The sequence below is a fragment of the Narcine bancroftii genome, chromosome 5 (assembly GCF_036971445.1).
Source record: "Narcine bancroftii isolate sNarBan1 chromosome 5, sNarBan1.hap1, whole genome shotgun sequence".
Classification (NCBI taxonomy): domain Eukaryota; kingdom Metazoa; phylum Chordata; class Chondrichthyes; order Torpediniformes; family Narcinidae; genus Narcine; species Narcine bancroftii.
The window spans coordinates 219,047,612-219,069,361 of NC_091473.1; the positions used below are offsets into that span (position 1 = coordinate 219,047,612).

At 47.1% G+C, this 21,750-nt stretch overlaps 1 protein-coding gene across 5 annotated transcripts in view; it reads right to left on the reverse strand.

The window, feature by feature from the left end:
* LOC138764868 (voltage-dependent L-type calcium channel subunit alpha-1S-like) overlaps window positions 1-21,750 on the reverse strand; it is a 170,133-nt gene that overhangs the window by 43,470 nt on the left and 104,913 nt on the right. For 3 of the 5 annotated variants that reach the window (XM_069941271.1, XM_069941270.1, XM_069941268.1), the window contains 7 exons: window positions 9,791-9,919; window positions 6,665-6,730; window positions 5,319-5,410; window positions 4,866-5,025; window positions 4,041-4,168; window positions 3,350-3,446; window positions 398-500 (listed from right to left, as the gene is read on the reverse strand). In XM_069941271.1, the coding sequence (XP_069797372.1) occupies window positions 398-500; window positions 3,350-3,446; window positions 4,041-4,168; window positions 4,866-5,025; window positions 5,319-5,410; window positions 6,665-6,730; window positions 9,791-9,919 (775 nt within the window). Of the gene's footprint in view, window positions 1-397; window positions 501-3,349; window positions 3,447-4,040; window positions 4,169-4,865; window positions 5,026-5,318; window positions 5,411-6,664; window positions 6,731-9,790; window positions 9,920-17,935; window positions 17,993-21,750 lie in introns of all 5 variants that reach the window. The other 2 variants (XM_069941269.1, XM_069941266.1) reach the window with 1 other exon arrangement.

The window sequence follows — 21,750 nt, forward strand, 5'->3', positions numbered from 1 at the left end:
TCCTACCCTGGTTTAATTTACCAAACTGCAATACTTTATACTTGTCAGAGTTAAATTCTATTTGTCGCTCCTTGGCCCATCTTCCCAACTGATCGGAAAACACTGAGAAAAAAAGAAATTCCTTCATAAAGAGGGCAGTGATTTTCATTGAATTCTCCAGCCAAGAGACAGTGGAGGCTCAGTTGCCGAATATTTTTAAGCTGAGGTGGGGCGTATCTTTGGCTATCAGATGGGATTAATGCAGGGAAGTGGTGCTGAGATCAAGCATCAAGCCATGTGGTCCACTCTCGCGACACCCACTCTCCAATACATCCTTGCCTCACTTCTGCTGCTTCAAGAGGAGGGAGGGAGGATCAAGGTGGGTCCCCCTTTTGCCCGACTGCGCCACTTTGCCTACCTTCAGTTTTAATTTTGAGGGCCGTTCGAACGAGTGCAAAGAGGGTGGCGTTAAAGGTGACCGTGCCGTCACTGTTCATCGGCATGTTCATGGAGACCAGCCTCTGGAAAAGTGGGAGAATGGGAAGATGAACAATGGGCTGTAACGTGGAATAATGATTATGAGTTTATTGTCCTGTACATTGCACAATGTACACGTGCACTGGAATTCATACTCGCTGCAGCTGATCAAGTACTTAAATTTTTTTTAAAAACGACAATAGTATGGTCAATTGAATTAAAAAGAGACAATAGATATAAAAAGTGGATGGATAATAAATATTCACAGTTGTATATGAGCACTTCCATGCAATAGGGGTAGGCCCTCTATCCAGCTTTGATTTCCGAGCAGTATAATAATGAGCCTCATCAATGGGGCCGGAAAAGCAAGGCGAAGTGAATTTCATCTGAAAGGTGGCAGGAGTAATAATCATTAGTCCTGTTCGAAAAAGTTTGCGAGTGTGGACTTTGGAAGCCCTTTCACTCCATCTCCAAGAATGCAAGATCTAACCACACCAATTCAATGCTGTGGCCAGTCTGAGATCCCCACAGAGGCATAAAGCGCCCCTGCAGAGAACGAACCAGGGATGAAAAAAAGCAGGTCTGGCAGCATTGGTGGAGGGCGCAACAGTTCAAGTCTTAGGCCAGAGAGCATTTCAGCACAGTACAGGCCCTTCAGCCCACCATGTTGTGCCAACCGGTGTAAATCTACTCCACAACAATCTAATCCTTCCCTCCCTGACACCCATAACCCGCTATTGTTCTGATATGTGCCAATCAAAGAGTCTTTTGAATGTCCCCATTGTACCAGCCTCCACTGCCATCTCCAGCAATGCATTCCAGGCACCCACCACTCCAAGTAAAAAACTTAATCTGATGTTTCCACTGAACCTTCCTCCACTCATGTTAAACCAATGTCCTCTGGTATTTGCTATCGTCGCCCCAGGAAAAAGGAGCTAGCCGTCCACCATATCTAAACCCATCAAAATCTTATACACCTCTATTCAGCCACCTCTCGTCTTTCACCAGTCCAGACAGAAAAGCTCTAGCTCTGTCAATCTTACTTCATTAGGACAATGGTCCAAGAACATTCATCAGAATATCACATCCCTGCAACATTGTGAGCTAAAATATCAACTCTGCTCCTCTTTCCACTGATCTTGAGTTTTAGAATCATGGAAACAGCCTTAGGCCCACTGTGTCCATAGTGACTATATCTATTCCCCGACAGGAGTAGATGAAAGGTGCTGTGTGCCCTTTTCAGACAACAATCTTGGTAGATCACTGGACTCTCCCTACATTGATGTGATTGCTGCCTGTAAAGGGCTCACAAAATCATTGAGGACACATTCCACCTTGTGCACAGCATCTTTCAGCTGCTCCTGTCGGGAAAGAGTTACAGGAGTATCAGAGCCTGCACCTCCAGGCTAAGGAACGACTTCTTCCCAAGGGCAGTGAGAATGCTAAATGACCAAAGGGACTGTTCACACTGACCCTCCAAGACTCTCATATTCATGAAGTTGTGGCGGCTCACCACTAGGCAGGCGAACCAGCCCTGCTTGTAAGCCACGCGGCTGGGCAGCCGGCCAAAATGGCGCCGTCAGGGGTGTTCCCTTCCACCCAGCACGGGGCTCAGAAGCCTGCACTGGGGGACCACATGACGCCCGGGAGACGTCAGCACCCTTCAGCGCGGTTCTCAGCCAGGTCCGGGCTGGGAGTATAAGTACAGCCCAGCAGCCTGCAATAAATCTGCTCACTGAGCTCAACCCGTCTGGTTGTGTGTGTGTTCTTTCAGGATCAGTGTAGCTGTCGCTACAAAGTAATATTTATTTGTTTGTACATATGAATACTTGTCCTGCATATGTATTGTTTGTCTGTATGTGTGTTGTGTTAGGTTGTGGGTTTGCATGTTGTGCATCAAGGACCGGAGAATCCTGGGTTGTACTTGTGCAATAGATGACAATAAACCTATCTGACCAACAACCTCCAATTTACACCGATCCCAAATTAATCCCTTTTTTTTTGTGCTCCACACATTTTCATCGGGTTCCTCCATATTCTACCATTCACTCACGTACTGAGAACCACTCACATTAACCCTAACCCTTTACACCTTTGGGGTGTGGAAGCAACTGGAGGAATCCCAGGCAAGATCTTCACCCGGACAAGCCCAAGGGCCTAGTCTCTTGTGCCCACAGAGTGCTCCCAGCATTCTCCACGTTTATTTCAGAGTCCTAACATCTGCAGGTTTTTTGGGGGGGAGGAGTAATTTTCATTTCCTGTTGAATCAACCCCAGGTGAAAGGGATGATGGGAAGAAGCTACTGGTTTCAGGTGTGTGGACTTGGAAAACTCTTCCTTCGAAAGGCTGAGACAAAAATCCTCTCATTACTTTGGAGCCCCCTTCGCCACCGTGCTATCCTGGGACTCTCTGATCTGTGGGGGCTGGCTTGGAGACACAGTACGAGTCATCTCCAGCAGTCAGTCCCACACTGAGCTGAGGCCTTAATAAGAGAGGAAGGCATCACCAACACACTGGCGAACAAGGTCTACCCCTGGAGAACGCCCATGCAACTGAAGGGAGAGGAAAATAAGACCTTGCGGCTCCAGATCTAGGTCCTCTCCTTTGAACTACGAGGACCTTGAAATTCTGGGATTTTGTGTCTTAGAAATTAATAAAATTTGAAAGAACTGCAGATACTGGAAACATGATATCAAAGCAGAAACCTCTTTCCACAGTGATTCCTGTATTTGCCGTGTTCGTTGTAAATGACTGTTTGCTAACTTCAAAAGCAGCTGCTCATCGGACAAATGTGTGAGAAAGAATTCAACATCAAGCTTTACAATCGCATGCACCTTGACTACGTCATCAAAGAAGTCAGATCAGGGCCGAATGGACTGTGATCAAACTGTACCTTACAGGCCACACGGTGTGGGCAAAACTTGCCAAACCCCAGAGGGGGCTGGATACGTCGGAGAAGGGTCACCACATCCAGGTGTTTTATCCGACCCCTGTAGAGAATAGTCAAGAAAAGTATGAAGGGTGGGTGTGCTTGTATGTGCATCCCCGCGTGTTTCAGGAGTGAAAGTGTGAGAATACGAGGGTGTAAATGGATGTATTTAAATGTGATGTGTGTGTATATATGTGTGTGTTCAGGAGTGTGATTGTGCATGTCGAAGGTATTAGTGTGCGTGTCGAAGGTATTTGTGTGCGTGTCGAAGGTATTTGTGTGCGTGTCGAAGGTATTTGTGTGCGTGTCGAAGGTATTTGTGTGCGTGTCGAAGGTATTTGTGTGCGTGTCGAAGGTATTTGTGTGCGTGTCGCTCATATGCGTGATCATGTTTTTCAAAGGAGTGTATGTCTTTTTAATGTGTGAATGTTTTTTGAGGGTGTGTTTTTCAAGTGTGTGTGGGGGTGTGGGAGTGCGTGGGCTTTATGTGTGTATTTTTCAGGTTGTGTGTGTTTGTTTGTCAAGTGGCGCGCTTTGTGTGCCTGCGTGTTCATGTTTGGTGTGTGCGTTTGTGCTTTTTGTTTGCATGTGTTTTTTTGGATGCTGTGTGTGTTTCAGGTGTGCGTGTGTACATTGGGAATGCATGTGTGTTTACTTGGCATCAGGATCGTATTCGGCCCATATCCTCTTGAATTCGTCAAGGTGATGAGGTCCCAGGATAGACCAGTCTCGTGTCAGATAATCAAAATTGTCCATAATGACAGCCACAAATAAGTTAATGATCTGCATAAAGATGGAAAAGCCTTTAATGCATCATCCAGGCAATCTCAACTAGCTGATTTAATGATGCAGTGGCCAGCTGGACAGAAAGACAGCTTGGTTACAGGGACAGGCTTTGAAGGAGGAAGAGGGGATTTAATATGGGCTTCCAAGTTTGGAGCTTTAGCCACTGAAGACCCAACCATGGACTCGTTAACCATGGGCCGGTCATGGGGAGGGTGAGCTTTTGTTGATTTGCAAAGGCATTGTTTCAGGTAAGAGCAGGAAGGCACAGGAATTACCCCTTCTGCCTATCAAGTCCAAACTGGCAATCAAGTTCTTTTTGCTTCATTCTCCCAACACTCCCATCAACCCCCTCCAACATTCCACTCCTCACCCAAGAATCAGCAGGTCTGTTAACCCCACCAGCCTGTGGGATGTGGGAGGAAAAGAGAACACCTGAGTAAGGTTGAAGAGCCATGATGGCAGTGGGAGTATCTGCGAACAACTCCTTGGGCAGCAGCATCAGAGGTGGGGAGCAAAACAGGGCCTGACCTGCTGCGCTGTCTGCATCCTGGACCATCCAGAGGGGTCATCGTGGCTTGATTGCCCAGTAACTTTTACCATATCTCAGGCGACATGCATGGTCTTTCTCTCTCTGGGGTTGGGAGACTGCAGGGGCATGAGACGAAGGCAGCGGTCTTGACAAACCAGAACTCACCAGGAAGGCACACAGCATATAGAAGCTGATGAAGTAGAAGACAGCAAAGTTGGTTCCGCAGGTGTACTCCTCCCCAGGCTGGTAGTCAGACTCAGGGTCGCACAGCTTGCCAGGCTGGCATGCCAGCATGATCTCCTGCCAGGCTTCCCCTGTGGCACACCTGGAGACAGGAAAGGGGCGAGTTACCCATCAAGACGGGGCTATCGGCAGGCAGTGCCAGTAGTCACTGACCTGGAGACAGGAAGTGGGTGAGTTACCCAGTATTGGGTCGGGGCTGACAGTGGGCAGTGCCAGTGGTCACTCACCTGGAGACGGAAAGTGGGTGAGTTACCCAGCACCAGGTCAGGGCTGACAGTGGGCAGTGCCAGTGGTCACTCACCTGGAGACAGGAAGGGGTTGAGTTACCGAGCATCAGGTTGGGGTTGACAGTGGCCAGTGCCAGTGGTCACTTACCTAAAGAGCAGCAGCACGGCTTGAGGGAAGGTCTGGAAATTGTTGTTGCGATTGATCTGTGTTCCATCCACATTGGCAATCTTCCCAAAGACCTAGTGATGGGAAAGAAGGGGTGTGAAAACCAGCAGCTTGGGGAGGAGATGGGTGGGAGTTCGGAGAAGGGCGGGGGGAAGTGGGGGTTCAGAGAGGCGGGGGATTCAGAGGGGTGGGGATGGGGATAGAAGTGGTATGAGGGTTTGGAGAGGGGAGAGTAGTGCTGTGGAGGTGGGTTAGGGGTTTGCAAAGGGGTGGGAAGGTTGGATGCGAGTTCAGAGATGAGGGAAGGGTCGTGGGGGGTTCTGAGAATTCGGAGAAGGACATGGAGGGGAGGGTGGGGATGTGGGGTTGAGAGGGGTGAGAGGGGAGGGCCATTTGGGGGTAGGGAGGAATGGTTGGTGAGGGATTACCACTTCAGGCTACTGGATTCCCGCTTGTGGGAACCAGGTATCAGGACCAGGATTCGAGGAGGTGCCAAGAGCAAGAAGGGAGCTTGGGCATTGGCAGCTGCCCGATGAGAGGTTTGGATCTGGGATCTGGCATGGACAGGATGCCATGAAGCTGCAAAGGTTATGGAAGTATAGGAGGCGAATCCATGGTCACTCCGTGCCTCTCTTTATGGTTGCGGAGCAACCTTTTGATGCCTTTATTGGCAGGAAAGCATCAATAATCACAAAAGGCTGAAGTTGTGAAACTATCAGGCTTTTATCAACTAAAGACTGGAACAACTGTCTACCTCATTGACTGATCGAAGCAAAGTGAAAGGGGGAGATGCAAAGGGCTATGGGTAGGATCGGTCTCAGGAGACATGTCCATCTGGCAGCAGCCAATCATGGCATAACAGTGGTTTACCAGACAAACATTAATGAATTTTGTGCGTTATTACCATGTGTGAATTAGTACATGAGAAGAAAGGAATCATGACTCTTGAAAGCCACAGGAGACTTCAGGGACATATAAATTAGAGGTAGGGAAGAGAGTCTGAATTTTGTCGACCTCCCTGATCCAGAGTTTCAAATTTCAGATGCATTTCACGGGTAAGTGGGTAAATTTAAGGAAGATGTGCAGGGCAAGTTGTAGAACATAGGGAGAGCTAAGGGTGTGTGGAGTGGACTGCTAGGGTCTATGGTAGAAGCAGGTATGACAGCAGCAGCATTTAACCAGCTTTTAGATGGCCTTGTGAACATGTAGGGAATGGAGGGGTTTTTAATCATGTGTAGGAGAAAGAGGTAGAGTTGAGTTTTGGTGCAAATGTCGTGGGCCATGAGGCCTGTTCCGGTGTGGAGGCTTCTGTGAAACTTGGGCCTTACCTGCATACCGATAACAGCATAGATGAAGAATAGCATCACAATGAGAAGGGCAACATAAGGCAGGGCCTGTCAGAGAAATAAACCAGCAGAGATGGTCAGAGAAATAAACCAGCAGGGCCTGTCAGAGAAACAAAACAGCAGGGCCTGTCAGGGAAATAAACCAGCAGAGATGGTCAGAGAAATAAACCAGCAGGGATGGTCAGAAAAATAAAGCAGCAGGGATGGTCAGAGAAATAAACCAGCAGGGATGGTCAGAGAAATTAACCAGCAGGGATGGTCAGAGAAATAAACCAGCAGGAATGGTCAGAGAAATAAACCAGCGGGGATGGTCAGAGAAATAACAGGGCCAGTCAGGGAAATAAACCAGCAGAGATGGTCAGAAAAATAAACCAGCAGAGCCTTTCAGGGAAATAAACCAACGGAGATGGTCAGAGAAATAAGCCAGCAGGGCCTGTCAGAGAAATAAACCAGCAGGGCCTGTCAGGGAAATAAACCAGCAGAGATGGTCAGAAAAATAAACCAGCAGTGATGGTCAGAGAAATAAACCAGCAAGGCCTGTCAGAGAAATAAACCAGCAGGGCCTGTCAGAGAAATAAACCAGCAGGGCCTGTCAGGGAAATAAACCAGCAGGGCCTGTCAGGGAAATAAACCAGCAGGGCCTGTCAGAGAAATAAACCAGCAGTGATGGTCAGAGAAATAAACCAGCAGGGCCTGTCAGGGAAATAAACCAGCAGAGATGGTCAGAGAAATAAACCAGTAGGGCCTATCAGAGAAATAAACCAGCAGGGATGGTCAGAGAAATAAACCAGCAGAGATGGTCAGGGAAATAAACCAGCAGGACCTGTGAGGGAAATAAACCAGCAGAGATGGTCAGAAAAATAAACCAGCAGGGTCTGTCAGAGAAATAAACCAGCAGAGATGGTCAGGGAAATAAACCAGCAGGACCTGTGAGGGAAATAAACCAGCAGAGATGGTCAGAAAAATAAACCAGCAGGGTCTGTCAGAGAAATAAACCAGCAGGGCCTGTCAGGGAAATAAACCAGCAGTGATGGTCAGAGAAATAAACCAGCAGGGCCTGTCAAGGAAATAAACCAGCAGGGCCTGTCAGGGAAATAAACCAGTAGGGCCTGTCAGAGAAATAAACCAGCAGGGCCTGTCAGGGAAATAAACCAGCAGGGCCTGTGAGGGAAATAAACCAGCAGTGATGGTCAGAGAAATAAACCAGCAGGGCCTGTCAGGGAAATAAACCAGCAGGGCTGTCAGGGAAATAAACCAGCAGTGATGGTCAGAGAAATAAACCAGCAGGTTCTGTCAGTGAAATAAACTAGCAGGGTCTGTCAGGGAAATAAACCAGCAGTGATGGTCAGAGAAATAAACCAGCAGGGCCTGTCAGAGAAATAAACCAGCAGGGCCTGTCAGGGAAATAAACCAGCAGTGATGGTCAGAGAAATAAACCAGCAGGGCCTGTCAGGGAAATAAACCAGCAGGGCCTGTCAGAGAAATAAACCAGCAGGAACTGTAAGGGAATGAAACTAAGTCTGGTGAGGACTCTGAGTTGAAAGACATTTGATTGATTTGTCTCCTCACTCTGCCTCAGGTAAAGTTTGCTCCTGCCTCTGATCAGCCCATTAAGTGCATGGCTCTGCATCCTACCTCAATACTGGATTCCAGTCAGATCAGAACGAGGCAAGGTTGTTAGAAGGTACAGGGAGGGATTGGTCATGTTGGGAGACTCGGGTGCCACAAGTGTTCTGGGTCAAGAGGAAATTTGAGACCTTTCAGATAAGTTCCCTTTCTTTCATAGTCACAACTCATCGACTGCCTGCCCGTTCCCTGCAGGCTTGCCGCATTTTCCAGTGTGCTTGGCTCAGGCAAAACACTAATGTCCTGGTCCTTGCACGTTGACACAATGGCCAAGAAGGCTATCAACTCCCTCTGAAGCCCCAGGAAATTTAATGCCTCCCTAGTTTCCCTTCCTGATTTTTTTTTATAGCTGCATCATTGAAAGTACCTGCCCTGGTGAATCAAAGCATGTCTGATGAGATCTACTCTGCCCAAGACCTCAAAAAACTGCAGGGAGTTGTAAATGCAACACACTCACACACACACACATCCCCTCCCCTCCATCTATCATTGTTGCTGTCTCCCATCTGCCTCCTCCACTGTCATATGTTCTTCTCCCCGCTTCTGTCAGGCAGAAAATACATGTGTACAAAAATCCACACTTCCAGATTCAAGGACAGTTCCTTCCTCGTTGGTATCAGACTCTTGCTTTCACCTCTCATTCATAAAAGATTATGTCCTATACTGTTTTACTTTCTCAACACCATACACTTTTGTCTTCTGACATTGCACCCTGTGCTTTTGTTTTGTGACATTACACCCTGTCCTTTTGTGACTTTACACCCTGTGCTTTTGTTTTGTGACATTACTCCCTGTGCTTTTGTTTTGTGGCATTGCACCCTGTGCTTTTGTTTTGTGGCATTGCACCCTGTCCTTTTGTGACTTTACACCCTGTGCTTTTGTTTTGTGACATTACTCCCTGTGCTTTTGTTTTGTGGCATTGCACCCTGTGCTTTTGTTTTGTGACATTACACCCTGTCCTTTTGTGACTTTACACCCTGTGCTTTTGTTTTGTGACTTTACACCCTGTGCTTTTGTTTTGTGGCATTGCACCCTGTGCTTTTGTTTTGTGACATTGCACCCTGTCCTTTTGTTTTGTGACATTACACCCTGAACCTTTCCACTCTTCTTCCCATGGGGAGTGAAAATACTGAATGACAAAAGGAACCAAACAATATTTATTTGTTTATTTATATAGATGAATACTTGTTCTGCATATGTTTTGTTTGTTTGTTTGTGTATTATGTCTGGTCGTGCATCTGCATGTTTGCACCAAGGTTCCAGAGAACACCCCTTGTCAGATTGTACTTGTAGAATCAAATGACAATAAACTTAACTTTTGTCTTGTGACATTACACCCCTTAATTTTATTTTCTTGTAACACAATCCCTTGTATTTTGTTTTCCACTTTTGTATTACCTGTTGCACTCAACGAGAGACTTACTTGCCTGGATAGCATGCAGAACGTAACAGAACACAATTCAATTCCATCTGATCCCTCACCTGGAAAGACTTTATGAATGTCCAGAGAAGTGTTCGAACGCCCTCTCCTCGGCTAAGCAGCTTGATGAGTCGCATCACACGGAACAGACGGAAGAAGGAGATGGAGATCCGGGAGCTGTCTTCCGACTCCTGGAAATAATTAAGGGGGGAGGGAACAGATTACCAGACACACTACAAGCAAGGACATGAGGTGGGGATGGAGTGGGAAGGGCACTGAGAATGAGGGAAAGGGACAAGGTAGTTAGACATAGGAAGAGAAATAGTGGAGTTGGGCATCCATGGAAAAGAAAGAACTCAACTTTTAAGCTGCTTTTCATTGTATCAGGATGTCCCTGAGTTGCAGAGTCAAAAGGTTTTACAGGAAGAAAACAGGTCCATCAACCCAACTCATCTCCATGCTGGCCCTGTTGTCTACCTGAGCTCGTACCACTTGCCTGTTTGGCCCATATCCCCATATATTTTGCCCAGGTGGAAATGTATTTTAAACAATGTAATTGTTCCTGCCTGTACCACTTTCCCGTTAGCTTGTTTCACATATTCACCACTTTCTGTGTGAGAAATGTGCCCCTTCGGTCCCCGTTATATCTTTTCCTCCTCACCTTAAATTTATGCCCTCAAGTTTTAGACTCCCTTACCCTGTCTATTTAGCTCATGATTTATATACCTGTATTAGGACACCTCTTGGCCTCCCACAACCCAGTCTATGAAGATTCCTTATAATTCAAGGCAAAAGTGAAACACGAAAGTCTGCAGATGCTGTGATTGCAGTAAAAACACACAGAGATGCTGGAGGAAGTCAGCCGACCTCGCAGCGTCCATAGAAGGTAAAGATATACTGTATTACTGACATTTCAGGCCTGGGCCCTTCTTCAAAGTATAATCAAAAAGCAGGCAGGCATCTTGATTAAAGACTGAGAGAGAAAGGTGGAAGAATGGGAGGGCGAAGAGTCCAGACCAACAGACCAAAGGAGTTAATTGGATAAGAGGAGAGGTGAGATAATTCAAGCCCTCTAGTCCTGGTAATATCTTCGCCAATCTTTTCTGCAACATTTCCACCTTCATATCTTTCCTATCGCTGGGTATTTTGAAGTGTGTGTCACCATGATAACATATAGACATTGTGTTACAACAGTGGGCTTTGTAATACTGCAGTTGGATATCAATAGATTGAGCAGTTCAGTGAAAACATAACAAATGGAGCTTAATAAGGAGAAAGTAGTTGAGTAAATGATAAGACAGATTATTAAATGGAGAGAGATGTAAATAAGTGTTCAGAGGGATGTAGGTTTTCTCGAGGTGAATTACAAAAATCCAGTAGGTAGGTCCACCAAGTGATTAAGAAGCCAAACAACACATTGGCCATAATTGTGAAGGCTTAAAAAGAGGAACGTTTTGTTGACTGCCTTACTGCTTTTACTTACTATGGATCCTGCAAGGTGTTGCAAATCTCCAGCACCTTTGTACACTGCACTAGACCCCAGCATCTGTAGATTCTCTTGTTTGTTACAGTTGCACTAGGTGGTGGTGAGACCGCACCTGGCATACTGTGCACAGTTCTGGTCCCCTTACCTAAAAGTAAATACAGAAGCATTAGAGGGTAATTCACGGTATATGAGGCTTGTCCTATCAAGAATGGTGAGAACATTTGTTTTTTTTTAAATTCCTTTAAGTTTGGAAGAATGAGGGATGAACTTCTTGAAGCATACAAGAGGCAAAGGGGTGAAACGTGAAAGTCAGCACATGTTGTGATTGTGGTAAAAGCACTCAGAAATGCTGGTGGAACTCAGCTGGTCTCACAGAGTCCATGAAGGTAAAGATATATTATCAGTGTTTCTGGCCTAAGCCCTTCCTCAAGATTGGATATGAGGAAAGTTGAGAAATGATTATGGCACTGTGAAAGGAGACAGAGGGGAAAGGGAAGAGAGAGACAGAACTACAGGAGACAGGGGTCAAAGATCGTGGGGGGGGGGGTGTTGGGTCTTCGACCTCTAGGCTTTATAGGTTAATTCGTGTATTTGGGTGGCATGGGCCCTGAGCCGGAACAGCCTGATACCCTGCTGTAGCTCTAAATAAATTAAAATGAATATTAATTTACACAAAACCATACAGTGATTATATAATAGTACTCAGCAAGTCTGCTTTAAGAGAGTTTGGTGGAGGAATGCCTATTGATCTGGACATTGGGAAAGTCCCACGACATGCTGTCTAATTGTGCAGTGTAATTTTGTTTATTCACCCAAGAGAACAGATAGATTTTAAACGGTGTGTAGATGCTTTTTCAGGGTCAGCCATTCAGGGAGCAATTTACTGTCACACAAAGATTATAAAAGTGAAACCTCTCTCCCTCAGTGGATTGTGAAATGTTACATAGAGATTTATAGCACTAAACACAGGTAGAGCCCGACTAACGACGGGGTTCCAAAGACGTACGGGGTTAGTAGGTTAATTGGTCACATGGGTGTATTTTGGCATCGCAGGCTCAAGGGCAGGAAGGACCTGTACCTCTAAATTAAAATTAAATCCATCGAACTGCTCTCACTTCCCAAATCCAAGCTTATTCCCCCAGAATCTCCCTGTACTGAAACAAGCTCCGGAAAACGCTGTTCTGCTCCCTTACTGCTAGTCATGGTAACGTGTCAGCACTCCAGTGGCCCGACGCGAGGTGCTTGTGGTGGAGCGAGATGGTCTCAACTCTTGCTCCAAAAGATTTGAGAGCAACAGCTACTGAGGAAACGGTGCCAGGATCTGATGAGATACATGCCAATCCTCACAAGAGATCCCATCACACCCTTGTGGAGAGAGGCCGGACGGTCAGAGCAGGAGTAGCCCACCCAGCCTCTGAAGCCTGTTCGATTAGATTATGGCTTAACCACCCCAGACTGCATCCCCTCTTCTGTGCTCATTCCCTGCAGCCTTCAATTCCCTCACCTCTGAAAAAAGTGATTAATTTCAAGATCAAATCCCCATAAGATCAGGTCCTCACAACTCTACAGGGTAGAGAATTCCAGAAATTCATCACTCCTGGGAAATTCCTTCACACCTTAATTCAACTTGGAACTGAGAGGATGGGTGTGGTGGGGGAGGGAGTGAGTGGGTGCCTGGCCTAATGCAGTTGCTCATCCTCTCAGATTTGTATAGGGCAGCTTGGTACAAAACCCTGTGTGTGTTTGCACACGAACAGCAGGAGTACTTCCAAAGTGATTATTTTTTCCCAGCCAGTACCCTGGAAAACCCTTCCTCCCAGCTGCCTGGAATCATTGGTGCACTTGACCTGTACCGTCTCTCCCAAACTCTTCTCCTTCATTCAAGCTAAGTGCCTTTTCCCCGCTTCGATCACTTTTTAAAAATTCACAACATGGTAGAAAGCCCTTCTGGCCCATGAAACCTGTGCCAGCCAGTTACACCCAATTAAATTCATTTTTTTTAAGGCTGGGCGTAAACCAGAGCGCTTGGAGAAAACCCAGCCAGGTCACAGGAGGTGGTGGGGGAGGGGGGAGTGGAGAGCATACAAACTCCTTGCAGACAGCGCCTCACTGGAACCCAGAACACTGGCGTCTTAATAGCATCATATTAACCGTGGCTCTTGCGAGGCTCCCTCTGCGAGAGGTAGTGTTCACCAAGTCAGGCTTGGGTTTTGGGTCCCTACATTCGTTTTGTTAGATTCTGGCAGTCGAGGTAACTGAATGCAACAGAAATGTATATATGTTGATTCATTCAGTTTGTTGAATACACAGCACACATGGATAAAATTTAAGGTGGGATGGGGAATGATTTAAAAGGGACTGGAGGGGCAATGTTTTTACACACTGAGGATGGGGTGCATGTCAGAGGACATGGTACAATTGCAATACTTAAAATAGATTTATACAGGTCTGTGGAGAGGGATGTACCAAAATGAGGAAAATAGGGCCAGTTCGGTTGGTCGGCATAAATGAATTGGGCTGAAATGCCTGTTTCAAATGCTGCACGACTCCAAGGTGGCACAGATGGTGGTTGGAAATTAACGGTGGAGAGGAAATTACTTCAAACATGAAAGAGAAAGCCACCAGCCACACGGGAGCTGAACAGGCCTGAGAAGACCAAGCAGGGGCAACAAGAAAACAGAATCAGAATTTATTGACATGATCATGTGTCAGGACCAAGAGGTTGAATTGGTGTTTACTCTCAGTGACCAAACCCCCTTTGTTAGTTAAATTCGACAAAGTAAGTCAAGAGAGGAAGGAAGCAGGCCCGAGATCTCTTGAAAAGCCTCACCTCCATATTATCTAAAGTTAACGACTACAAAGGAGAGTAGCACAGAAATAAGTCGCTATCTTCGGTTGACCTGGAGATGTTTCCAGCAGTAGGTAAGTCTAGGACAAGAGGGCACCGCCTCAGAATGAAAGATGGTCCCATTAAAACAGAGAGGAGGAGACATTTCTTCAGAGGGTAGTGAATCTGTGGAATTCGTTGTGGAGGCCTCAATCAGTGCAGATGCTCTCCGAGACAAGAAAACCGGCTTCTCCTGAACTCGGCAAGTGCGTATCCCTGCTTCAGTCCATGCTCCTCTGAACCTCTGCCGCCGGATTAACCTCAGCTCATCATTTGCTTCTCTCTGTTGGCTCCTTGTCGTGCAATAGCTTGATTTCAAGTGTTTTCATATCTGTTTCTGGCCTCACACATTCCAATCTCAGCAACAGGTGCGCTGCTCCCCATCTTCTCAGATCCCTGCTCTCCTCTGATTTAGAGCATAGAATATTACAGCAGTGTACAAGCCCTTCAGCGCATGATTTTATGCCAACCTAGAGATACCAAAAAAACCTAAATGCTCCCTACCTTGTTACCCTCTATTGTTCTAGCCTCCTTCACCATCCCCGGCAATGCATTCCAGGCACCCACAACTCTCTGTGTAAAAAGTACCCCTGATGTCTCCCCTAAACTTTCCTCCCTTCATTATACTTATGTCCTCTGGTGTTTGCTACTCCCGCCCTTGGAAAAAGGTGCTGGCTGTCCACCTTATCTATGCCTCTCGTAATCTTTTAGCCTCTTTCACTGTTATCAGCCCTGCTCTCAAACTCCATGCCCGTGTGATCACCCAGATTCTATTCACAGACACATGATCTTCCTGATTATTTTCAATTCCACACAACATTGCCACACCGACACGTCCATCCATAGCCTCATGTTCTGAAGCCACCAGCAAAATGAAGAAAACACCACCTTATATTCCCTCTGGGAACTCTCTAACCAGACTCTTCTCATTTCCACCAACCACCTCCCCTGTCTCTGTCTCTCTTTCCCTATCCTTCTGTCTCCTTTCCTCCAGCCGCCCTTACTTATTCTCTTCCTTCTCCTATCAAAATCTTCTTAACCCTCTCCCCATCACTTCTCAGCTTCTCCCTTTTCTATCCTCCCACCTCCTCTCTCCTCCTCCTTTTAATCCACACGCCTGCTTGTTTATCCTTGTATCTTGCTGAAGGGCTCAGGCCCGAAACGTTGGTTACCCTTTACTTCCCATGGATGCTGCTTCACCTGCTAAGTTCCTCCAGCATTTTTATGAATGACATCTAATCTCACCCATTTAACCCACCTCCTCCAGAACTGACCTCCATCTTTGTCCCACAACCAACCTTCAGCTCCTCAGAGACATCCCACCTCCTTCCTCCAACCACACCCACCCCACCATCTTCCCTGTAGCTTAATAATCTTCTTCTGTCTCCTTCCCAGCTTTGGAGTGTGTCTGACCTGAAACATTGACGTGGTTTCTCGTCACACACAAGGCCTGACCTGCCAATTCGGAGAGTTGTACAGCACAGAAAGAGGCCCTTTGGCCCAACTTACCTGTGTTGATGAAGCTCATCCAATTCCTCTGCATTCCGTCCACATCCCTCTAAACCTTTCCAATCCATGTATCTGTCCAAGCATTTTTTTAAAAATGTTATAATTGTCCCCGCCTCTATCACTTCCTCTGGCAGCTCCTTCCATACACCCACCACCTGCTGCAAGAAGAAGGTGCTCCCAGGCCTTGTTTAAATCTCAGATTGAACCTATGACCGCCAGTTTGAGAGTCACCTACCCTCGGGAAAAAGGTGATGGCTTACCTACGCTTCACATGATTTTATATGTACCTTCATGGGTCCACCCCTCAGCCTCCTTCACTCCAGGTAGAAAAGGTCCAACCTCTCCTTCTAACTCATGCTCGACAGCCCCAGTAACAGGAGTGCTGCCTGCATTTTCAAGGTTTAATTTTAGAATTCCAGCACCAGTGGTATATTTTTTTTAAATGTTCTCTTCCACTGCTCTTCTCTTTGGTGTTAAGACATCTCTTTTAGGACCCCATTCATTGCATTGATTTTACACCCTAAAGCCTATTGTTGTGTCCTTCAGCTTTGCTGGTGGGCGGAGACAATGACCACTGGGCCAGATGGGGTAGGGGGTGGTTGGGAAGACGGACACCAGCAGCCCTCAGATCTGCTTGCTTGAGAGGGAATCTGACCTGGAGTCTGCAGAACAAATCCTCATGCGTAAAACACAAAAGCCTGCAAACTTCCGAGTTTTACTTCTGTCTATTGCAAAACTCTGCAAAATCTCTTCAAGGGAAGTCTACCCTGAAGACATTCTCCCTTGCTCTCTGAAGGGAGTTCTGTGGGATTCTCAATCACCGCTCCCCATCTGTAATCCCTGCTGCTCTCAAGCTCTACGACCATGTACTCACTTCAAACCTCATGCGTGTTTGACGTGGCATTAGGTGGGAGGGGGAGGACCCGTCATGAGAGGGAAGAACTCAGTAGGAAGGGGTTAGTGTGAGAGAAACAAGGGGAGACGTGGCCCAGGAAGAAGTCATGGACCATGTTAATGAAGAGAGATCTTCTTGGACAAGTAATCCTTGTGCTGTCAACAGCTGAAGTTCAATGTCAGTAGGTGTTTAATCAGCTGGGAGAAAACCAATGTTATCAGATCTATTTCCATCTACTATGAGTTGGTTAGGGGACCATACAGCTCAAAGAAGCAAAGTGAGGTGACCGAGAGTAGTGTCAAGGTGTTTCTGGGCAGGGATAGGGGTCTGGACACAACCTGATGGTACAATGTATGATGGGGTAAAGTGAATGAGAATCTCACAGGGAGGTGGCTACTGCATGTGTCAGTACAGCCGACTGTAACAGGCTAGCCACAATGGGAGTGAACACATGGTCACAACCTTCCTGCCCCAGTGACTGCCTGGTCTCGGAGCTAAGCTGAGAAAAAAAAAATTGGGGAGATCCCAGCTTTCACCACCCCAGCAAGCAAGTTCCAAGTGAAAGCCAGCTGGATTTCTGGGATAGGAGGTGGGCCAAAATGCTGATCATTGGAAAGGAAATTTGGAGCCACTTTCTCAGTGGAACCAAACATCATCATCAACTGGCATTTAGCTTCCCTCGAGCTTGGCAGAGATTGAAACTGCTGGAGCTTGGCAGAGATTGAAACTGCTGGATCTTGGCCTTGGAACGAGAAGACTAGACATCATAAGAGATTTTGGCCATAAGTGAGATGAACCGATCATTTCAGGGACGAATAACCACAGCTCAGCCCTTTATCCCCATCAGACTAGACCCAGATCTCAGAAGACAGGCCATTACCAGGGTCAGAGTCTGGGGTCAGATCCAATAGGACAGCGTGTTACAGGGATCAGAGACCAGGCTCAGGTCCAATAGGATATCCCATTACAAGGACCAAAGACTGGGCTTACATCCAATAGGAAATCCCATTACAAGGATCAGAGACTGGGTTCAGGTCTAATAGGACATCCTTTTACAAGGATCAGAGACCAGGCTCAGGACCAATAGGACATACTGTTACATGGACCAGAGACTGGGCTCAGGTCCGATAGGACAGCTGTTGCGGACACCAGAGACTGGGCTCAGAGACAGGGCTCAGGTCTGATAGGGCAGCTTGTTACAGGAATTGGAGATTGGGCTCTGGTCCATTGAGACACATGGTTACGGATCTGATTGGAGTTCCCACTTTCAGGATGTGGGCTGAGATGGGCTTCTTTACTTCTTTGAGTGTTTGAGCCTGAGTTGAGAGCTGATTATTCCAAATTTACAGTGAATTCCACATATCAAATTGAAGCACACTTTGAAACACAGCACAACACACAGCCAAGCCCACATGCAGCTGGATATTTACACTGGAGGTGCATCCAGAGCTCAGGCAGTAGAGACCCCCGCTGGAAGCAAGAGCTATCTGTCGGAGAAAGGAAGAAGTGAGCAGGGAGCACAAAAGAGGGAGTTGGAAAGAGAAAGAGGTAAAGAAAGGATGTCAGAGAATGGAAGGGAGAGAGTAGAACCGGAAGAGTGTCCAAAGGGAAGAAAGAGAGACAGCATTATGGCAGACAGAGAATGAGAGACACAGAGAAAGGGCAAGAGAGGAGGGGGCGTGCGAGAGCGAAAGAGGGAGAAAGTAAGAGAGAGGGAGAGCGAGGGGGAGGAGTGCGACGGAGGGGGGCAAAAAACACATTGGAGGAAATTGGAGAAAGTATGAGGAAATAGCAGAGATAAGGCCCCTAACCCTTGTCTCCCTCTGTTCAATATGATCTCCTGCAGTCCTCAGCTCCTGTGCCTCTCCTGCACAGCCCCCAAATTCTGACCTTTCAAAAACATATCTCCTCCCTCTTTCACTGCCTCCAGTGATCTTGCCTCCTTTATTCTCTAAGGAAGAAAACTCCGAGATTTGCCGCCTTCTCTGAGAAGATATTCCATCATACCTCCATTTTAAATAACCACCCCTGTACCTTGCAACTCTCCCCCTCGTTCGACATTGCCCTACTAATAGAAATATTTCTACACCTCTACTGTTCAAGCCCCGCCCGTCAGGATCTTAGATGTTTCAAAAAGTCCATACCCTCTTCTAAACACCAAAACGAAAAGAGTTTACCTGTTTCTTCCCAGCAATAAGCCCTTCTGCACTGTCTCTGGTGCTTTATATCCTCTCTTTAACAGGGGGACCAGACTGTGCACTGTGCACCAGGTACATCCTCACTGCCACAGTTCAATTGTATCAATACTCTAATTTCTAAACTTCATGCTACTGCCTTGCCATTTTGACCATATGCCAAATGCTTCTCAAGCTACATGCTACCTTTTTGCTTTTCATGCACGATGCCCAAATTCCTCTGCCGTATCTCTCCACTTAATTTAGCACTGATTTCTGATGCTTCCCACCAAGTGCATGACTTTCCTCCAAAGAGAGTGGACAGTGGAAGTAGAGAGGAGGGAGAAGGCTGGCAGGGTGAAGGAGAGGCGCAGTGTAGAGAGGAGGGAATGGGAGAGGACAGAGGGGAAGAAGGCAAGCAAAGAGGGACCAGAAAGACAGGCCCAGTGAGGAAGGTGAGGTGCCGGGGACAGAGAGAGGGGAAGAGTGCTAGAGAGTGGGCAGATAGTGAGTAGAAAGGAAAGGGGCATGGAGGAGAGGCAGGAAGAATTAAAGGGGCACAAAGGGGGAGGGAAGTGAAGCCAGGGAGAGAAAAAGGTGATGGATGAGTGGCAGAGGGGCTGTTATTGGGTAAGAAAGGCAGAGTGGCAAGGAACAGAGAGCAAAAGGAGTTCTGATCCAAGGTGGCAGAAAGGGAGGCGATGGAGTGAAAGCAACACTGAGAGAAAGAGAAATCCAGACAGAAGAAGCAATGAAAAAATACAGATGGAGGCGAGATGGGGGAAGAGAGAAAAAGATTGGACAGAAAATAGCCTCAAACACACAATGCTGCACATTGTACCAGGTACGTGCCAGATTTGTACCTCTCTGCTCATGAGTACCATGGCCCCATTTTCTGTGGTGGCCCAGGATGTCTCTGTGAAGACCTAATCCTAAAGAAATGAGGCAGGCTGGGGCTTGGGTGCAGAGTCCTCAACCACCCTGGAAATGCCCCCAGGGATTCCCCACTACCACCCCAGGGCAATGAGAGCCTATGCAACAACACCCTGGGAATAGAACTTTGTTATCTTCTGAGAAATATCTCTCTCTCTCTCTCTCTCTCATGCTGCCTGTCTGTGGTGCCTTATTAGCCTCTGCTGTTTAAATACCCTGTGGCCATTACTGCTGGGGGATCCGACCTTCACCAGAGTGGGTGTAACAACATGCTGCATGGGAAGACCCTTCTAGAGCTAACGCGGTTAAGCTTTCTGGTTGCAAGGAAAGGTCTGACATCACTCTGAAATAAATCCTGCAAACATTCAGCAGGTGAAACAGCATGAGTGGAGGTTAACATTTCAGGTCTGAGACCAAGCAATTTTCTTTTTATCTGTTTCCACAAATGCTGCTGGACCAGCTGAAAACTTCCCTCATTCTGGTTCTTAATTCAGATTTCCAACATCACAGATTTTTTGGATTTTCTGTGATAATGCTGCCCCTGACGGTCAGCCTTCAACAAGGACCCCGCATCAGGCAATCTTAGGCAGCGTTAAGTCTCACGGTACACACTACCTTCACCACAGTCTCGTGTTTCACCCTCCTAGACACACTACATTCATTGCAGTCCTATGTTTCACCATCCTGGATACATTTATCTTCACCACAGTCCTGTGTTTCACTGCCCTGGACACACTACCTTCACCGCAATCCTGCGTTTCACCACCCTCATCACACACCTTCACTGCAGTTTTGTGTTTCACCATGCTGGACACATTACCATCTCTGTGGACCTGCATTTCTTCATCTTGGACACATTGCCTTCACTGTCCCAGACACACTACCTTCTCCACTGATCCATGTTTCATCATCCTGGACACACTTCACTTACCATGTTCCCTCGTTTCTCAGTCCAGGACATACGACCTTCACCATTGTCCTGTTTTGCACCACCCTGAACACACTACCTCACCATTCCAAACACACTACCTTCATACAGTTCTGTGATTCACCATTCCAGACACACTAGCTTCACCACGGTCCCACGTTTCACCATTCTGGACTATCTACCTTCACCACGCTCCCGCGTTTCACCTTTCTGGACTATTTGCCTTCACCACGGTCCCATGTTTCACCATTCTGGACTATCTGCCTTCACCACGCTCCCGCGTTTCACCTTTCTGGACTATTTGCCTTCACCACGGTCCCATGTTTCACCATTCTGGACTATTTGCCTTCACCACGGTCCCACGTTTCACTATTCTGGACGATCTACCTTCATCACGGTCCCGCAATTCACCATTCTGGACTATCTACCTTCACCACAGTCCCACGTTTCACTATTCTGGACTATCTACCTTCACTGCAATGCCAGGTTTCTCTGTCCCAGACCCATTCTCTTCATAGTGGTCATGCTCACTGATCATTTCCCCAGGATCCTCCCTAACTCTTCCCCATGTCATAACAGCTCCTTTCACATGTGCAGCTTGTTTTTGTAGTGTCCCATGTTAGTCTTGATTCAATAAGCCGTCCAGTATATACTCCACTGTGCTTACTGTAACTCCCTCACCATAGTTGTGCCCTGGGTAACTCAGTCTTACTCGGATGCCATTCGACTCCCCCTTGGGCAAGGCACATTCACCATGCAAAGATGCAACACAACTAAGGGCACCCACTAGCTCCGGGCAGCTGCACAGAATTACACCCCCAAGGCAGGGGCTCAAACTTTCCTAGGCTTCTGTCCCTGCACTCATCGCTATTCACCCTACCTGACTGCATGCCTGATGGTTTGATCCCAAGATTGTTGGGCAGGTAGGTGGGAAGTCCCAACCCTCACCCTACTGGATCCAGCTGTCAGCAGTGAACATTCCCCATTGACCCTGATGTGGGGATGGTAGAGAGCGAGAGGAAACAGTATCTATGGCAGAATCGGCAGAATGCAAGGGAAGGAGAGCCCAGAGGTAACTAACAGTGGGATAGGAACCTGGCAGTACAGGTTGGTACACACAGACATAGCAGTTCAGTGTATTGCAAACAGAAACACACACACACACAGCAACACAGGATGATACACAGATATACAATAGTGTAGGGTATTA